The sequence below is a fragment of the Ascaphus truei genome, chromosome 3 (genome assembly GCF_040206685.1).
Source record: "Ascaphus truei isolate aAscTru1 chromosome 3, aAscTru1.hap1, whole genome shotgun sequence".
In the NCBI taxonomy this organism is placed as follows: Eukaryota; Metazoa; Chordata; class Amphibia; order Anura; family Ascaphidae; genus Ascaphus; species Ascaphus truei.
In genome coordinates this window covers 268996804-269017289 of record NC_134485.1, presented here as the reverse complement: position 1 = coordinate 269017289, position 20486 = coordinate 268996804, and the positions used below count along the sequence as shown (strand labels likewise).

At 44.8% G+C, this 20486-nt stretch overlaps 1 protein-coding gene across 5 annotated transcripts in view; it reads right to left on the bottom strand.

Moving 5' to 3' along the window:
- Positions 1 to 20486, bottom strand: part of NALCN (sodium leak channel, non-selective) — a 617081-nt gene that overhangs the window by 525971 nt on the left and 70624 nt on the right. For all 5 annotated transcript variants that reach the window (XM_075590764.1, XM_075590763.1, XM_075590765.1 and 2 more), the window contains one exon: positions 1476 to 1559. In XM_075590764.1, the coding sequence (XP_075446879.1) occupies positions 1476 to 1559 (84 nt within the window). The remainder of the gene's footprint in view (positions 1 to 1475; positions 1560 to 20486) is intronic.

The following is a 20486-nucleotide window of genomic DNA, read 5'->3' as shown; positions in this document are numbered from 1 at the left end:
ACAATGGTTTTTCAGGCAAAACGTGACATGGTGTGCTCATTTGCATGTCATTTCCCAGAATCCCTTGCTGCAGTAGAAGCACTGTAAGCTAGGTGATAATGGTGAAAGGCAGGGTTGCAGACCTGCCTAAGACATGTGAATGTGCATGTATGTATGTATAAATTTACAAAAAAGACTGCGCTTAAGTGACTGTTGTTAATAATGCCCAATCAGTGGTGGAAAATAGTATGAATAAATCTTCACCAATGTGTCAGTAAACCATATAAAATCCACTAAATGTCAAACATAGATGTCCAAGCATGAAATGCTAATGCAAATAATATCACACTAATCAAAAATAGTACTGTGGATGCCTAGAAAACCCTCCCCAAAAAATGAATAAAAAATATGACAATAAAAAAATCACAATACTTAAAACATAGTGTCCTTATTAGTCCAGGAGGTATAAAGTACAATACAGCAAAAACACGCACTAAAACAGGAAACAGGCTGCCTTCTGATATGTTTGTGGGATGGTGCTCTGAAAGTGCTGGGACCGTATGTGATGGAAGGGAGCATAAGCTGGGTATAAAAAATAAAAGTAGCAGTACTAAGCCTTAAGAGGGCATAAGGTACCCTGAAGGTTGGGGTGGGTTGTCCAAAGACACCCCCCCTTCCTCATTGGGTTAGCCCCAGGTAGTGTACTCACGATATTGCTTCTTCCCAGAGTCTCCCTTCCAAAGCGTGTTGCTGAAGTGGGGTAAAGGCCTGGCTTTTGGTGCCTTCTGATAGGGCCCAACAAGCTCCCCACTCCACCAGTATAGAAGAAAGAAAAGGAAAAAAAGCGCCCAATCCTAGTGCATTACTGTATAAAAATTGGATTTAATGTTCCAAAAACTCAATGGTCAAACTCGCAAACAATGAAGGTAAAAAAGCATGTATGAGATCAATACTCATGCTCTGAATGGTCGGCAAGAACCTCTCCTCTGCTCAGCTGATCCGCAGACCGGTGTAATCCTCGTGAGTCTCATGAGGATTACACCGATCTGCGGATCAGCTGAGCAGAGGAGAGGTTCTTGCCGACCATTCGGAGCATGAGTATTGATCTCATACATGCTTTTTTTACCTTCATTGTGTGTGAGTTTGACCATTGAGTTTTTGGAACATTAAATTCATTTTTTATACAGTAATGTTCAAGGATTGGGCGCTTTTTTTCTTTTCTTTCTTCTATGTATGTATGTATGTATGTATATGAATGTATGCGTATGTATACACACATGCACAAGAATTTAGAGCTGGAAAAGCCAGCAACACTGGGCTATTCTTTGTTTACTATATATGATTTTACTTTGTAGTGATATACTGACACATACAGTACCTACAATAAATACATAGTTTCAATATCATTTCTTTTGTTTGCTAAATCTATATTTTCTGACTCAATAATCAGCAGTAAACTTTTCATATCCCTAGAATCTTATAGAGAGAAACATTACCTGTAGAACCAATGATACCCAAAGACAAAACACCATGAATCCATCAAAAACACACCAACGATCCTTCACATAGGAAGTGTCTCCCTAGAATTGAACACATTCAATGTAATCTTAAGAGAAAATAATTATTCGTCATTAGCAAAACATTACACAACACATGCAAAATGGGTTTAAAAATATGATTAGGGGCCTGTTTTTTTGTTAAAACAGCTTTTATAGAAATTTAACAAAACCTTATTAAAGTAACATGAACAACTAAAGCAGCAGTCCTCCCTACTCATGTTTTTTTCTGTATTTGTTATATCACATGAACAGTTTTACTCTGTCAATGTACTTCACTCCATAACTCCATTTACCCGTGTGACTCAGGACTTTTAAACCGCCATATAGTGAACCCAGCCATGGCTCCTAAGAGAGATACCGGGAAGCAGGGGGTCCCCGGAGCGTAATTCAACACGGTTCAGCCCCGGAGACCCCCTGCTTCAACATATAAAACAAAAAGAGCCGCGAGGACGGCTGTTTTAACCACAAGCCTATTGCTCTTCATTAGGATAAACATGAAAAGTGAGTTTAGTTTTTTTTCTTATAAAGGGAAACTAGCAAATATACGAATAATTATATCTGCTATATATCTGTTCCAATAAAGATGTATGCAGTAGTTTTGTACAGTGTATGTTTTTGTCAGCAAAAGCGAAAAAAGATAAACCTATTGAATGCAAATCTAAAATGTTTCTTAACCCCTCCCACATGTTATTTTATTGCTTCATATAATTCCCAATTTATTTTGTACGATTCAAAGGCTATAGGACAATATTTATATAAAGACCTGCAGCCATTGTAATTTTTCTTGTGTGGCAACAACATACAAATGAATAATTAATGTAACTGCTAGCAGAAAAGGTATACAAAAGGGTATCCCCGCATATTTATCTCAGCATGAAAATTATTTCCATTCATATCCTATTCCCTGGGGTCAGTTCATTTCCGTCTTAGCCATCTGTTTGTGGAGTAATTTATTGTAGGAATCCCTTTACAGTAAGCATTTTATCTCTGGTTTACTTCTCATCTAATGTTATATTCTATTCTTTGTTGCTTTCATTGGAAGAGTTATGCAATAAAACTACAGTACTTACCTTATAGTAAATAATAGTTTTTTCCCCATGAAATTGGCTATTATACAGTACATATACTTTTATATACTCAAGAACAATTACCAATAATTCCCAAATGATTACATTTATGTAAATTGTGTCCAAACACACAAAAAATATCTTCACAAACAAACATTTTATAAGTACACCTCTGAAACACATTGTGGAAGTTATCTACTGAAGCCGCCAATCTGCAAAATTGCAGAACAAACAGTGACAAACTATTCCACCAAGTGCATTAAATGAAAATCTACAGCTTCTGTTGGTGGGATTTCTTTGTGATAAATATGCCCCCCTCCCCCCCCCCCCCATGTTGGGGTTACTATATGGGTTAGAAGGAGTTAGATACTAAACACTTGCCCCTCTAGGTAGAGTGTCCACGAATGACCAGGCAGAGGCTTAGCTGCACCCTTTTTATACCCAGAGACAGGGGATGAAGGGAAGATGACAAATAGGAGAGCAGAAGTATTCCAACTGCCAGATCCCGAGAGGAGAGACCAGGGAAGGATCTCAACTGTAAATAGTTAAGTTGGGGTAGGAGTCCCCTTTATTGTTTTCAAGAACAGGGAAGTGTTCTTTAAAGTATAGCCCTGGTCCCAGCGCGGGTCCCCGGCTATGGTACGCTTCCCTGCGAACCCCCTTCCCTCTGGTTAGGTGCCGCGCGGTCAGCGAAGGCGGTGCGGCGAGATAGCCGGCAGCAGGAGGCGCAGGGAGGCTCCGGCGGCTTTCCACTGGTTGGTGTCGCCATGTTGGAATTAACTGCTCGTGTGCGAACGCTTGCGCATGTGCGGACGAGTGCGGTGGCCATCTTGTGTGTGGCAAAATGGCCGCGCACGCGCAGCAGACTGCTGGGAGTTGCGACGGCCATTTTAGAGGTGGCAGACAGACCGCAGGAGAATGTAGAAAGGCAGGAAGGCCCCCTAGATGTTGCGCATGCGCAAGGAAGTGGCGCGGCGGCCACTAGGATAGCGCAGGCACAGATAGGAAAAGGTAGACGGCCATTAGAGAGACGCCCATACGGTCTCAATAGGCAAGAGCCTCCTTGGGAATTACAGTTCCCAGGAGGCATAGCTGCAGGCAGTCAGGTGCTTTAGCTAAGCCAATAGGGGTGAGGAATCCTCCTGTTTAGGGGAGGATCTAGTTAGGGATATTAGCAGGCTTGCAGGAAGGAAGTCACTCAGGGATGGGAGGCAGACAGGGGAGGAGGTAGGTGTGCAGGGGTCAGTGACCAATGCACTAGGCCAGGGTACCCTCCCCAGGCCCCAGATAGCCCTGAGTCACCAGTGAGTTGCTGCAGCTAGGGACAGACCCAAGGTAGGGATGCTGCCACCTTAGCTGAGCAGGATAACTAAGCTGAGACAGTGTTGCTTTGCAGTGTAGCCACAGTAGTTAGCTTTGGCTGCTTCAAAGAGAGGCCCCTTCCGTGCAAGTGGGGGTGCTTTCTATAGTACACAGTGTTATGTGATATCACCGGTGCCGGTTGCACGCGGTGATCGCGGCCTGCGTCTGGACTCAGACAGGCTCTACAGTAAGAGACATTCTGCAGGTGAGACGCTCCACGAGGGAGACACCTCACACGGAGGTGGGGCACCGCGGAGGCGGATTCCTGTTCTGCGTCAGACCCTTTTTGAAGACCTTTACACCCGGGCGCAGACGTATGCACCAACCATACACATGTGAGCAGCGCTGTCACACATTTGGGATGGGAACGAGCCAGGACACTGGGACGCTGGTGCCGAGCACCCAATTATTGTGGGCACTGTGTGGTTAGGTTACTTTTGGGGCGGAAAGGCCAAGGGCCTGTACAAGGGGATATTGGTGACCCTTGCACCCAATGCATGTTATGTTATGTATAGAGCTGTTAGTACTCTGTATGATATTACTGGGATGTATTGGGTGACCTGCCCATTCTATGGATGAGTGTTATAGACACTAACTATTACCCTTAGTAAACACAGTTGCATATATTTGGTGTGAGTGTTTACTTATGGTGTATTCCCGGGAGGGGCTATCCTACAAACTGTGTGGATCCCTTCTGGGTGGAGGCGCTGTTGTCATGGGCGTCTGCAGGGGGGGCAAGGGGGGGCGCTTGCCCCCCCCTGGATCCAGGGCCGCAAACAGTGGGGGCACAGGGGGGACAAAGGGTACTGCTTCACGGGCCCCGTGGGTCTGGCCGGGCCCCCTGCGCGGCCAAGCAACAGTTAATTAAATACATTTAAAAAAAAAAACGTTTAAAAAAATGGCGCCGATTCCCCGCGGTCCCGGCGCGCATGGCAAGCAGGGCCCACTTCCCCCCGCTCCCAAAGTGGGACAGAGGGGGAAGTACAAGCCAAGCTCCTCTGCGGCCCGCTCCCCCTCCCAACGTGGGATGGAGGGGGAAGTACCAGCTCCGCTGCGGCCCGCTCCCCCTCCCGCTCCCAACGTGGGATGGAGGGGGAAGTACCAGATTCGCTGCGGCCCCCTTCCCCCCCTTGGCCAGTTTCCCGTGCACCCACCTCCCACATGCCCCCCGGCCCACCTCTCGTGGCCTTGCCCCCCCCCCCCCCGAGCCCACCTCCCGTGCCCCCCCCAAGCTCTCCTCCCGTGCCCCCTCCCCAAGCCCACCTCCCGTCCCTGGCAGCTGCCGCGGGGATATCGGGGGCAGAAGGGGATATCGGGGGCAGGAGGGGAAAGCGTCCGGCGACAAGCTGCACCCACCCGGTCAAGGTAAGTCACCCCACCCAGTCACTGTCACCCACTGTCACTGTCACCCACTGTCACCATAACCCACTGTCACTGTCATCCACTGTCACCGTTACCCACTGTCACCATTACCCACTGTCAACGTCAACCACTGTCACTGTCACCCACCCACTCGCTGACTGTCACTCACCAAGTCACTGTCACCCACCCTGTCACTGTCAAGTCACTGTCCCACCCAGTCACTGTCACTCACTCAGTCACCCAGTCACTGTCTCCCACCCACCCACTGTCTCCCACCCACCCAGTCACTGTCTCCCACCCACCCAGTCACTGTCTCCCACCCACCCAGTCACTGTCTACCACCCACCCAGTCACTGTCACCCACCCACCCAGTCACTGTCACCCAGTCACTCTCTCCCACCGTCATTCACCCACCCACATTCAACATTCACCCACCCACCCACTGTCATTCACCCACTGTCATTCACCCATTCACCCACTCACTCACTGTCATTCACCCACCCACCCACCCACCATCATTCATCCATCCACCCACCCACCATCATTCATCCACCGTCATTATCCCACCCACCCACCATCATTCAACCGTCATTCACCCACCCACCGTCATTCACCCACCCACCCACTGTCATTCACCCACCCACTGTCATTCACCCACTCACCCACTCACCCACTGTCATTCTACTGTCATTCACCCACTCACCCACCCAGGCAGGCAGACACATGTCTTTTGTTGAAAATATAAAAATAAACAGGTTGCATTGTAATGTTTTATTCTGTAGTACAATAAGAAAACAGTTAAGTAAAAGTTGCGCTCTAAAAGATATTTTTTCATGGTAAGTGCGCTATGGGTTCGGGGGGGGGGCGCTATGGGTTCGGGGGGGGGCTGCTCCTTTCATTTGTCCTGGGCCCCATGATTTCTGTTGGCGGCTCTGCCTGGATCACTCGCAGTCCTGGGCTGTTTTTGGCATTTATGGCGCCGTACAGTACGTTTACGGCGCTATAAACGCCAAAAACAGACTCTGCATGGACCGGGACAGAGGTGGGTGGACCGGGACGGAGGTGGGTGGGTGCCCCATGTGCCGTGGCAGGCAGCTAGTGGTAGGCTAGCCTATGCTGCTACGCAGGAGGAAGCGCAGCGCACTGTCATTGGTAGCACTCGGGAGTGATGCGGCTCTCATTGGTAACACTACCTACCAATGAAAGCCGTCTCACTCCCAAGTCGGGACCAATCTGTGCCGCAGCCGGGACCGCCATTGCGCTGTGGTTATAAATTATGCCCCCCCCTGAAAAAATTTCTGCGGACGCCCATGGCTGTTGTATCATCTACATACCCCAGGCTCCCAGTGGTGGAGGTTCAGGCCTCCTGGTTGCCAACAGGTAAAGAAGCAGTACCAGTAGTTACGGAGTATACTCCAACCTCACTTAGGGGGGGATACAAGGGCTACACAAGTAAGGCCCATCGTAAAAGAAGATGGAGAAGTACATATTTCCACACGAGAGATCAGTGTCAGTTAGTCTGTTAGTCTGTCTGTCAGTTTGATAGTGCTTGTATTATTTTACCATCAGTTATCAGCAGTTATACACTATGATATTCTCATATGTTTATTTCCACATATTATGAGATCATCTTCGAGACACATCTGAAGGTTCCCGGATCATCCAAACTGGACACTATTGTATGGTCCGATTCCATTATTTGATATTTGGACATTTTTTCAGGTGCCGGATTTATTTGTTATATGATATGAATTAAAGCAACCCTTTTAAATGTAAAAAGCAATGTGCCTTCTCAGGATTGCAATGATCCAGCTGAGGAAGAGTTGTACCTGACTATAGTATGAATAAAGACTGTTTTGTTTAAATACTACAAAGTTCCCACCACGCATCTTTACCATCTGCATATATGCCCAGCCTGAGCACCCCAGACAACGGTACAGTAATGCACCCTGGTTAGCCAACATCACAGACATCTATGTAAACTCCCTTATAGTCGGGCAGGGAGGGTTACATAAATATAGGATTCTTTTTTTGCATTGGTTTCGCAGCGTTGACACGTTAGTTAATCACCAAAATTGTTTGTGATGCAGCTCAACTTTAACTGTATCTTGAAGATTTGAATAAATAGGTACTTATTTATAAATCCTCATGGGGTGATTCATAAACTGCTGTAATGCCGATGATGGCACTTTTACTCAGAAACCTTTGCTGGGTGAGTAAGGGGTTAAAGTTCTGCTTACCTGCCGTGCGGCAAAGAAAAGGTTTGTATTTGAATAGTGAGAACGCACCCACCTTCAGTTGGTTGGTGCACGGCTCTCACGGACACTGTCCCTCCTGTATAGCTATTTACTTATATTAGGTATTATATTTATTACTTATTTGTTTATATAATAGTAGTTAGGTAAGTTTATATATCTTTCTGAAAAAATATATATATATCTACAGTTAAGGAAAATATATGGTAATAAATAATAACTGTATATTTTAAAGGTCTTATATATGATTGTCATATTGTTTTTTCTTTAATTTGTCGCAGGTTGCAGGTAAATTGGCTGCCAGGGTGTGCTTTAATTGTATAAACAAGGAAAGTATTTGTGTGACTACTCTATAGAAATATAAATAGGGCCTAAATTTCTATATAAAATACAAAAGTATATGTGGCAATATATGACTTAAGTAATAATCCCCGAAGAACAGGGCATTACTGGCCAATAATGCCCTGGCTGGAAGAGTTGAAGGCCCGAGGCGAAGCCGAGGGACTTTAACCCAGCCAGGGCATTATTGGACAGTAATGCCCTGTTCTGATGGGATTATTACTATTATAGGCTAAATGTAGCTTATTTCATAAATAATAGACACTTTTGTATAGTTAAATAGATTTTTTTAATTCAAATAAAATGGTAAATACATGAAACCACCTCTATATACTCTTACACTGCAGATATCTATATCCACACACTGCCGCCCCCTCTGTGTACACAAACACACACACACAGAAGCTAACACACAAACTGCTGCTACACACACACACACACACACAAAACAGCACACCACACACAACACAGTGCCTCAACACACACACACACACTGGAGCTCTAGACACACAACACAGCACCTCCTCTACACTCACTACACAGCACCTCTACACACACAGCAGCAGCTCTACACACACACAAACTCTGCTGCTACACACACATGCTACACCCATAAACACTGCTACTGACACACACACACACACACACACACACACACACACACTGGAGCTCTATACACACACACACACACACACACACACACACATCAGCTCTACACTCACACAAACTGCTGCTACACATATAACAGCACAACACACACACACATGAGGGACAATGTTGAAACAGAAAGGTAAAATGGATGCTTATTGTGGGATGGAGTACTGTATACCTTAGGTATGAGTACTTTTCAACCCGACAGCTGATCCCATTAAGGTCTGAGGGTGGGGATGTTAGAGGGTGTTACGTAGCATGGAGATTTGTCCAGCAACACTGGTGGTTCCAATGGAGTTGGACGCAGGGTAGGAGGTGGGGGAGGGGAGAGTTGGATGTTAGAGGTATGCCAAGCAGGCTTCCTAGAAAAGGTGAGTTTTCAGTGGGTTTTTAAATGTCTGAAAGCTAGGGGAGAGTCCAATGGTAGGTGGTAGGGAATTCCTGAGATAGGGGGAAGCAAAGGAGAAGTCTAGTAAGTGGGAGTGAGAGGAGGTGATAAGGCAGGAGGAAAGACATGCCATGGGCACAATGTAGGACGCATTGAAGAGATGTATTTGGGGATGATGGCTGAGAGGTGGGGCAGGGTTGAGAGCTTGTAAGTCAGAGCTAGGGTTTTAGAATTAGTAAGAAGAAGTGACCCTTAGACTGGCTGTTATTCTACTATCTCCGTAAAGTGTAGATGATGGAAACCAGATTGCAAGGAGTTAAGCAGGGAGTTGGAGGAGAGAAAGTGAGTCAGACTGTTGTATACAAGTCACTTGAGTAGCTTGGAGGCAAAGGGGAGAAGAGAGATATGGGAATAGTTGGAGAGGGAGGCTGGATCAGGAGAGGGTTTCTTTAGAATGGGCGTGATGATTTCATGTTTGAATGAAGATGGGAATGTACCAAAGGTGAGAGATGTTGAAAAAATTAGTTAGGTTGGTGCTTACATTACCTAGAGAGAGCAGAGGAGATGTGAGGGAATAGGATCAAGGGGGCAGGTTGTAGGGCGAGACAATGTGAGGAGCGCAGAGACCTCATCCTCAGTCACAGGGGAAAAGGAGGATGGATTTAGGTGTGTGAAGGGAGGTAGGTGTTGTGTGTGGAGCTTGAAGAAATGTCTTGTCTGATTTATTTAATCTTGTCTGTGAAGTAAGTGCCGAGGTATCGGGCAATGAGGGTAAAAGGGGTGCAAGTGTAGTTGGGCAGAGAAGGGAGTTAAAGGAGGTGAATAAGCATTGAGGGAAGAGTTTCTTGGAAAGGGAGAGAGAGGTGTATAGGTTGATAGTATGAGTTTATAGTAGAACAAAGGAGTATAAGAGCACACAAGTGGAAAACCTTTTAATTAAATAAATAATGTAGAGGTAACAAATATGCAATTACCAGATATAAACTTAAAAACAGCATGTAGTTGGGAAGGGAACTGGGTTACCCCAGCGGGAAGAACCCGTTGCGTCTGTCCAGTCTCCTAGGATCAGCAGCCTGCTCTGTGCAGTCTGTTGCATAGCGGATGTCGGCTTCACCGGCATCCTTGTGTCTTCGTGACGTTGGAGTCATGTCGTGCAGATTCCCCTGTTTTGCGCTCGGATGTGCAGCGGCTGTAGCAGAGAACAGCTGATAGCCGAATGGCTGACTCTGTCTACAATGAGTGCTCTTTTCAGTTCCATGCATTTCGCAAGGCTATTCTTGCATCGACATACAGACTGCAGGCAGATTGCAATGGCAGAACTTAGAAAAAGGCTGAGATAAGGACACTTTCCTACCTTTCTGACTTGCGATAATTCTTTCTGAATACTGTGATAACACAAATGTTAGACCGTGAATAGACCCCATAGACTGGTGGCAGCCCGGTAGGATTTCCCACTGTGCTGTGCCGTGATCGCTCTTGGCAACGATCACGACCACACTTGTGCCACGGTCCACCCACTCCAAGTGACGCACAGGAGGAACTTTTATCGTGCCACACCTGTAAAATTAACTTTTCAGAGGTCCCCACAATACTGAACACTTACACTGGCGACACACTTTATTCGAGCTCGGCTAGTCCCACGAATTCGGGTATACCCGGGTGTATTGAGGTTTGTGACTGTTTTCTGCCTGAGTGCATTGGGTTATTTTCCAGCCAGGGATTGAAGCATTTTATTCCTGCTGGCTGCAATACTGCACAGTATATATATATATACTGCATTACAATTCATGAATTTATGCCATCTGGTAGACACGCGAAGCATTGCAGCCTATTAAATCCTAATCATTATCATTTAACAGATCAGCCGCCCGTCAGCCAGGCATGAACCCAGGCTGGGAAGGCAAACGCAACGGGGCTTGTCAGAGGTGAGGAGCGGCGCATTCCAGGTATCTGCCAGGTACATACTGGGTATTTGCTCGAATAAAGTGTGTCGGTGCAGTACAATAAATTTCAGCGTCAGTTGATTTCCCTCAAAAAGTATAATAATCTCCAATATGATATTTTCGATTCCCAGTCCATGTGTATTGAGTTTGTATAGGAATACAATTATTCCTCTCTTATGAATCATGTGTGCTGTGCCAAGCTGGTAATAAACCAGCCTCAAAGAAAAAAGGAAACAAAATGTGACTCAGACTACATCTAAATAAAGTGCAAACACAGCTATACTGGTACTGGTATGAATTAAAACTAGTGATAATTCTAAATCAGTGAAGTAAAAAGAGAGAGAAGAGAGTGCTAATATTCAGATAGGAGTATTTTAACCTAATGATATTCCCTATTGGTCTGTGGAATCACTATCTGGATAGTTTATTAGTTAAATGTTTAGTTATAACAATTGAGTTCAGCTAGAGATTGCAACATCTGGTAACTAGTCAAATGCCTAATTCTTAACAGTAGTCATTTTTTAATGTTTTGAATTGTGGCAACAAAGAATCAGGGTTAGAGAACAAAATTAGCAGAGGAAAAAAATCTTAAAAACTAAAGCTTTTTGAAATGAAACTTCTTAAAATTGCCTTCATGGAGACGGACGTTTGTAATGGAAGTGACGTCAGAGTTGGCAGAAGAGGCCTTCGGTGCATACATGCACAGAAGCAGCCACTGCTGCTCACGCGCAGAAGTGGCCGGCGCCGCTCGCACATGCCATGCATGCGCAGAAGCTGCCATTGTCTCTCGCATATGCGCAGAAGTGGCCGGCACCACTCACGCATGCAGGACTTCTTTATATATTGGGCTGCAGAGTGATGACTGATAACATGGTGTTGTGCTGTAAACAGAAGATGAATATGACATTGTATATTTCCTTCAGCTTCTCTGATAGTGTGATATAATAACAAACATGAATAATAACTTTTACTGCTCTATTCCTAACCTCAATGGTGGATAATGTTAACCCTTACCTCACTGCTACTGACTAAAGCACACAGGAACCCATGTAATCAATTCTGCTTTCTGTTACTGAGGTACATGCTACAACTGCAGCTTCTAGAACTTGTATTTGAGCTACTGCAGTGTATTTATTTGTAGGAGGTCCTGTAAACAAAGTTCTGTCATAATAGTATTTTAATACAATTTCAGGAAAACTGCAGTGCTTCATTACACCTAGGCAAAGACGCCCCATTAGTAATAGTAATAATGCAACTCCTAAAAATTTCAGTGGGCACTACTGCGATGAAGCTGCATTGCACCGAAACGTTGGATACCTCTGATATGTTTATTCATTAAATGATCTCTGCATTAATTTAATCCATATTCTTTCTGGTGTGCTTGGCTCCCTCTGTTTGCAGTACTGCGACAAAACATCTCTGTAGTGTTTACAATGGCACATCAATTAGGCAAGAGCAATGCAATAACAAAAGTGTGTTTGTGGCAAGCACGCACGCAAGTGAAATTTCTTTGGGTTTTGTTACTGAAATTGTATTTTGATTTTGATGTTTTTGATTGAATGAAAGACTTTTGAGAGTATAATTACAATTTCAGTGACAAAACACAAAGAAGTTTCACTTAAACAGCGCATGCTCGCCACACACACCCTTTTTTTCTTAGACATTGTGGAAAAATCCTCACTGTATTGATTTACAAATGTCAGTTTTTTGCCTTAAATTTTCAATTTGAAAGGTCCTCAGTTGTGCCTGGGTGAATATCTGCTAAAACATAATTTTGTCCAGGACTGGCTTTTTGTGGTACAAAATGTCTAGACAGTATCATAGCATAGGCCGAGAGCGCAGATTGTCAGAGATCACATTATTGACTTGAATTTGGATTTTCCATGCTATAGTGCCACAGTTTAATTAATAACTCACAAGATGTGGACATGCTATGGTCTGGCTGCACCTGAACTGTGTGGGCTGAATACAGTAGATAAAAAAAGACGCAATGATACTGTAACTCTATACTTGCACAAAAAGACTTTATCTATTTCATACTGGTAAAAACAAATGACTCTACTACTAAACTGGCACAAGTAGCACCAGAATATCTCATACAATCCGAAATCATCTTAAATAAAGTGTTAGTTTAATCAGGAGACAAAAAATAAAACACACACTAGATGTACATCTTACAGTATATACACAGACATACTTAAAAAAGAATAGTGCTGGAGCGCTAATGCACAAAATAAGGCTCAAATATATATCTCGCCTATAGTGATAATATCAGTGAGAGGATCATTTACAGTATATCAGCGGTGCGCAAACTGGGGGCGCAAGATTTGCAGGGAGGGCCCGGCAGTTCCAGAGGCCCCGCGCCCTTCCCCAAGGCATTTAAATTAAATGCCGTGGGAGGCATGAGGCCTCTGTAACATCACTTACCTGCTGCAAACCGGGTCTTCTGCGACACGTCGCCATAGCAACGCGGCATCAAATGATGCCGCGGGATCATGTGACATGACGTGTCGCCGTGACAACGCGCGTCAAATGACGCGGCAGTGTTACGTGACGTCACATGACCCGCGACGTCATTTGATGTCAGGTTCTTACCGAGGGGGGCCGCGAAAGCTGGGGCTCCCGTAAAAAACGTTGCGCACCGCTGATTTATATGATCTAATAGTGATAATGAACGTGTAATCACGAACCTGCCTGGAAACAATGCTAACTGATAGAAGTCAGAAATACATAATACAAAGAAATAGATACTGGCGCTTCTAAATAAATATTAAAATCTCAAAACAAGTAGTGAGACAGGTGAAGCAATCTGGTGGGTTCTGTGTTGTGTCCTGTTAGTGTTTTATCTGCAATAGTATATACTATGATTCTTTTTATATGCTCTGAGACAAGTCTCTGTGGCCATCTGAAAAACATCCGGACCCACCAGATCGGACCCATAGTAATGGTAGATCATTTGTATTTCATTGACATTGGACTCTTTAAGGTGCTGTCAAATTTTTGCTTCACCTTTCTCACTACTTGTTTTGAGATTTGAATATTTATTGAGAAGCGCTGGTATCTATTTTTCTATACACACAGATATAGACATAATGTACATACAGAAATACATTAACGTGCAGAAATACACAGACAGACACACGTATACTGTATATAGGCACACACAAACACACACATACACATACAGTATAGTAGATGTTACTGCACTCGCCTATGTGCCAGAAGGTGAAATAGCGTGTTTTCCCCACCCCTGTAAAGGCTAATGCAGACACAAGGATGTCTGGCGAGTTGTGTGTATTGCGCTACAATGCACCATTGGGAGCAAAAACGTCTGCTATGTCTGGCACACAGAGATATGCATACATGCATAGGTACACACACAAACAGACATACATACCTGTATATAGGCACCGACATATCTGTATATACGCACACACACAAGCATATAGATATATTCATAGACACACAGCTATACATATGTAGGCAGACATACACAGACAAGCTAACAGACGCACACATACACTCTCTCCCTTGCTACTCCTCACTCATTCAATTCCACTTCCCTTGCCCATGTTCCTCACTCTGTAGACCGCTCACGTAGCAGAGCACTGTCGTTCTGATCTTTAATCATAAAACGCGTTTACAGTGTCAGTGAATCCCTGTCAGCTTTGCAGGTGTCGTAATACTGAGTGGGAAACTGGGAGGTGCCGGGGAGGTACGGACAAGTCGTGGCTGATGATTAGAAATCAGCAGGACACAGAGTGACAGGGAGGTATAGCCGGACAGCTTTTGGAGTGACTTGGAGACAATTTGCTGTCGATAGGATAATAGCAGCCTGCTATTGTCTGATGGAAGGCTGTTATTTCACGCCCTGAAATTTCATAAGTATGCAAAGAGCCTTGGCTCCCTTCTGTCCCTCTGCTTGTAGGTTTTCCTTTCCCACCCAGCTACTATCAGACACCTCATCTCTCTGCATCTAATGAAAACTTCAGATTTCACAGCCCCAGCCTGTCATCAGCATCAGGCTCTAGCATGGCCTTATTCATTGTTAGTGGTAGCAGCGGTGAAAGAATAAAGGTGTAGGTGCGTACGTGTGTATGATTCTGTGTTACACTGATATTGTGTGTGCATGGGTCTGTGTGTCACCTTTTTGTGTGTGTTGAGGTCACTGTGTTACTGACTCAGTTTGGGGTGGGTTCCACATGTTACTAATTGTTTAGATCTGTGTGCCACTTATTCGTGTATGGGTGACACCAATTACAGGTATACATTATGTTCACAGAGTGTCACTGTGGGCATATGTCAGAGTACAGTATATCACTGTTTGTGTGTGTGTGTGTGTGTGTGTGTGTATGTGGGGGGAAGTCTGTGTGTGACAGTACGTGTTAGTCTGCGTGTCCCTAAGTGTGTAACCATGAAAGTGTGTGAGTTTCAGGGTATGTATGTCACTGATTTTGAGTGTGGTGATATCTAAGTGACTCTGATTGTATGTGTTTGGAAATATTTGTGTCACTTATTGTGTGCAGGGTTCTTTGTATCATTGGTAGTGTTTTTAGTTTGTGTATCACTAATTGGGTGTTTGGGTCTGAGTGCTACTGATTGTGTATAAGTATCATTGAGTGAGTCACTGATTAATACTGTAATAATAATTGTTTGTTTTTATATAGCTTAGCACTTTAGAGACATTTTGCAGACATAGGTCACTGCCCCGTAAAACAATCTATGTTTTTGGTGCCTGAGGCACAGGGAGATAAAGTGACTTGCCCAAGGTCACAAGGAGCCGACACCAGGAATTGAACCAGGTTCCCCTGTTCAGTACTATCTATCTATCTATCTATCTATCTATCTATCTATCTATCTATCTATCTATATATATATATATATATATACTTCTTTGCATACCCAGTTAATCAACCCCACACTGATGAGACCCATTAAGGTCGAAACAGCTGTATGTGGGTGGTTTTCTGGGTATGCACCTTAACCCTGGCTGTGCTCAAAGCTGTGACCATGCAGCAAGCTTAAGCCTATAGGGAACCATGTTAAAAATGGTTTTTGAAGCAAAAAGTGACACGGTGTGCTCATTTGCATGTCATTTCCCAGAATCCCTTGCTGCAGTGGAAGTGCTGTGTGCTGGGTGATAATGGGGAAAGGCGGGGTTGCAGACCTGCCTAAGACATGCAGATGAGCATACAGTTGTATTTACATTTTTATATATATATATATATATATATATATATAGCGCCAACAATGTACACAATACTTTAAAAAATGAGTGTACAGGGAAAATAAAGTACACAATGGGAATAAGAGCCAGAAGTAAATTATAACACAAGGCAACGGGAATCTCAGTTCCCAAAAATTTACTATCTAGGTGTATGCAAGGTTCAACAAAGTATCCGGCCGCTCCTCCATCTCTTACCATGCACCCTAAACCTGGAACAATCTACCGGAGACTCTCACACCCACCATCAGTCTAAGTTCTTTCAAAACTAAAGCTGTCTCACATTTTAATCTGGTCATACAGTAATCTGTTACATACAGTACGCCCATAATATATATTATCTTTAACTGTACATGCAATGTCTTGTATATAATGTATACCCTGCTCACTTATGTAACTGTATTTGTAACCATGTATTATTTGTCATCTCAACTCTATGCCCAGGACATACTTGAAAACGAGAGGTAACTCTCAATGTATTACTTCATGGTAAAACATTTTATAAATAAAAAAATAATAAAATATGTAACCCCCTTGTAAGTGCATGCAGCTGACACACATACACTTCCCCCTGCCTACCTTCTCTCTTGTGTGTGCTGCCATAGGCAACTACAACTCCCAGCTTGCTTTGCAAATGAGGGAGACAATTTTGGTGCTTGAGGATGTGACTTGTTATAAACAGAGCCTCAGCCAATGAGATTAGACTCTGGAGAGGGGGGGCTAAGGGAGGAAATCTCTAGGAGGCTCTGGCAGGGGAAAATCTGCACCACCCTGAGAGATCTTAGGCTGCGTCCATAGTGCGAGCGACGGCGCACGCAACGCAATCAAAATGCAGCAACTTTGTAGGGCCGGCCAAAGTGAGCACAAGCGCGATGAACAGCAATCGCGTGTTAGAATTTTGAGCCGACAATTTTTTTATTTTGTCGCGCAACAGCCGGGTCACGTGACAGCGGTTCAGCCAATAAGGGCGAACCAGCCTCGTGATCTCACAGCCACACATCCACCAGGCCTGAGTCCACAGATCGCTCGGGCGACAGGCGCGCGTAAACGTCATGTGCCCCCACTATATCCAAGGCCTTGGATTCCACCAGGAGCCCAACCAACGATTCACCTTGGTTAGTAGATGCTGGCCAAAGGGAGTAGAGCCCAGCAGACCATCCATCTGACAGCAGCAGGAGGCACGCGTAGCAACAGAGGGGATCCTCTTATGTACTTATTTGGGAAGTACAGGCCTGCTACGTTCTTACACAATATAAGAGCTCCAACGGTCTGCACAGGCCCTTACACACAGGATCAGGTGATCACGGGGAGAGACACGGGTACACACCTTCACAGGGTCTTGTGTGAAGTGTTTATATCTAATTGCATTGTGTATGCACTGAATGATCCTCACGTTTGAGAATCATATTGTTATATTGCTGCCTAACGATAACCACATTATAAATACCCTTGTGTTATAAACACTGCTGTAGTCTGCATTTCTTTTTCTAACCTACTGCCACATGTGAGGGTAAGGTATATATAAGAAGGACTCAGGTCCCCTCCTTAGCAGTAGATATTAGTCTGAGGTAAATTAGAGGGGGTACATTGGAGGGGGTGCTGAGATTTTTGTAATTGGTGCAATACACACCATACCTTCCCCTGTATATAGGTATATACTGTCAGACAAGGGCACGGGTAAAGGATACCTAGTAGCCAGTTTTGCCCGTGAAAGGCTTAGACTGTACTAGAACATTCGCTATATAGCGCCCCCCTTCCGAGTGTAACTGACAGTTCCTCACCATTTTAAGTGAGTAATGTGCACGGGATGACCTGAATTGTAAATAAACATTGATCCTAACGGTCCCAGACACAGCCAATGATGTTGCTATTAATAGTGTGCTAGGAGTCGCACCCCCATGTACCCCGCTGTCCCTATCAGCTCCACGGACACCCCCACTACCACGTCCGTGGCGCTCATAACAGCCATGGGGAAATTAATGGAAAAGTCCATGCAATCGCACCAGGGAGACAGCTATTACCGGCGGGTACAGACCTCTTCAGGTATAAGGCCTACTCGAACTGGAGAGAATGATTTTGAGAACTTGATAGAGTAGGCATAAGGTCAAGTTCCAGCAAAACCCTGGACTGAAACTCTTACAGTAAGCCACATAGGTGGTGCAAGAATGTGGGGGGGAGGGGACAATCAGAGCAGGACGAGTCTGGATTGTGGAAAGCCTTAAAGGGCCCACGTTGGCTATAGTAAGGGCAGTTAGAGAAGAGGAAGAAGCTGTCACCCTTTGCATATACCTGGACGCCTTAGAAAGTACATTCAGCTACTGAAAGTGGAGAAGACCTCTACTTCCACTTCAGCAGGATGTATCAACAAGAGCGGGAGATATTATCAGAATTTCTATGCAGGTTAGAAGTGGTCTGCAAAAGGTTGTGATGAAAAAAGGGGTCTCTGCTAACACTGTTGACCACACTAGAGTGGATCAATTAATTTGGGGGTTCGCCAAGGGAGACATGATGATGCTATACCTTCAGCTCTGAGAACAGAAAGAAACACCCCTTAAATACTTGGGGCTCCTAAGGGTGATAAGGAATAATGAACAACAGATGGCTGTGCATCTGCCGATATTAAGGTCAAGTAGAGGTCGAGTATAGCGGCTAGCTGCCTGTGGGATATGGAAGCCGGGCTGCTGACTCATGGCCAGGTAAAACAGAACAACCCCAAGCCGGGACACCCGGACGGGGAATTACAGAGCAGCATTGACCTAACCAAGCAGGTGAGATCCTCGATAATGCCAGAGCTCCTGGCCTTTTTTCGGATAAGAGAGGCGTCAAGAGATGATGCTCGGCCCAATCGAGGGAAAGATCCAGGGGGACCCCCAGGAGAGAAATGTCCTCTAGAAGGGGGAAGAATACCACAGGACCCCCTGCTCTGATGGACACTAGCCTTGACTTCTGCTATAGGTGTGCCGAAGAGGAACACAATGCCAAGCACTGTCGAAAATGAGAAAATCTGCAATATGTGATTAAAAGAATCCTCTGATCTGAGTGCAACAAGGGAAAAGAAAAAAGGGACACAGTGAAGGAGCATACTGGGCACCACATGAAGTAAGGCTCTGCAAAGATTATCCCTGCTAAAAAGACTGGAACAATCCCACCTGTCTAAAGCCCTCCTTGGCCCGTCGGCCCAAGTGGAAGCAAAGAGAGAGGAGAAGAAATATGACGTCCTGTTGGATAGTGGATCCCAAGTATCCATTATCTTTAAGCGATGGTGTGATAAACACCTAAAGCACCTGCCATTACAGCCATTGGAGGGGATTTTTGTGTAGGGGGTCTCGGTGATGCCAGCTACCCCTACCCGGGGTATGCAGTGGTGAAACCGGAATTCCCAAAGAAGAATATGGGAGTATCGGGACCTCTGACGGTGATTGCTCTATTATGTCGGGAAGTCCAATTAAGGAGGAGACAGGAGCCATAACTGGGACCAATGCCAATATCTTAGGGCAGCTAGCGAAATGAATCAAGACAGTAGGCTCAAAACCAGCAGAAAAAAACTGACAGGGGTAAGTTTACCCCAGATATGTTTGACTTCGGACACAGTACTGCGCCAGAACAATGGAAAAGGTGTCTGAGGGAGAAGATGGCTCGAAGGCCTGAAGTGTTCTCAACCAATGAGTGGGATATAGGATGTGCAAAGTGGGTGGAGCACCAGATACGCTATCATGATACTGTGCCATTGTGAAAGATCACATAGATTGGCCCCGGCTGATGTAGAAGATGTGAGACGTCATCTACAAGAATTGATGGAAACAGGTATAATCTCATAATCCTGCAGCCCATACGCTTCATCCATAGTTGTGGCCTGAAAGTAATGTGGGGCTGTGAGAATGAATATTAACTCCGCACCTTGAACAAGTGAACCACTCCTTACCAATATACAATGCCATGCATAGAAGATACATTGAACTGTCTCACAGGAAGCAAGTGGTTCTCGGTCCTCAATTTATGTTGTGGTTAGTATCAGTTTCCCATGTGTGAGCAAGACAAAGAGAAGACAGCCGGCCATATGCTCGTTGGGGTTCTATGGATTTGAACACATGCCCCAAAGAGTGTCAGCGACCCCAGCCACTTTCCAGAGACTAATGGTACGAGTAGTAGGTAGCTGGAAGTGTTGGTATACTTAGAAGATCTAATAGTCTTTGGGAGGACTTTGGAGGAGCATGAGGGATGCCTGAGGAAAGCACTGGACCATCTAAGTGAGCTGCACAGCGTCTTGTATGAAGTGTTTCTATCTAATTGCATTGTGTATTTACTGAATGATCCCCACATTTGAGGATTGTATTGTTATATTGGTGCCTAGCAATAA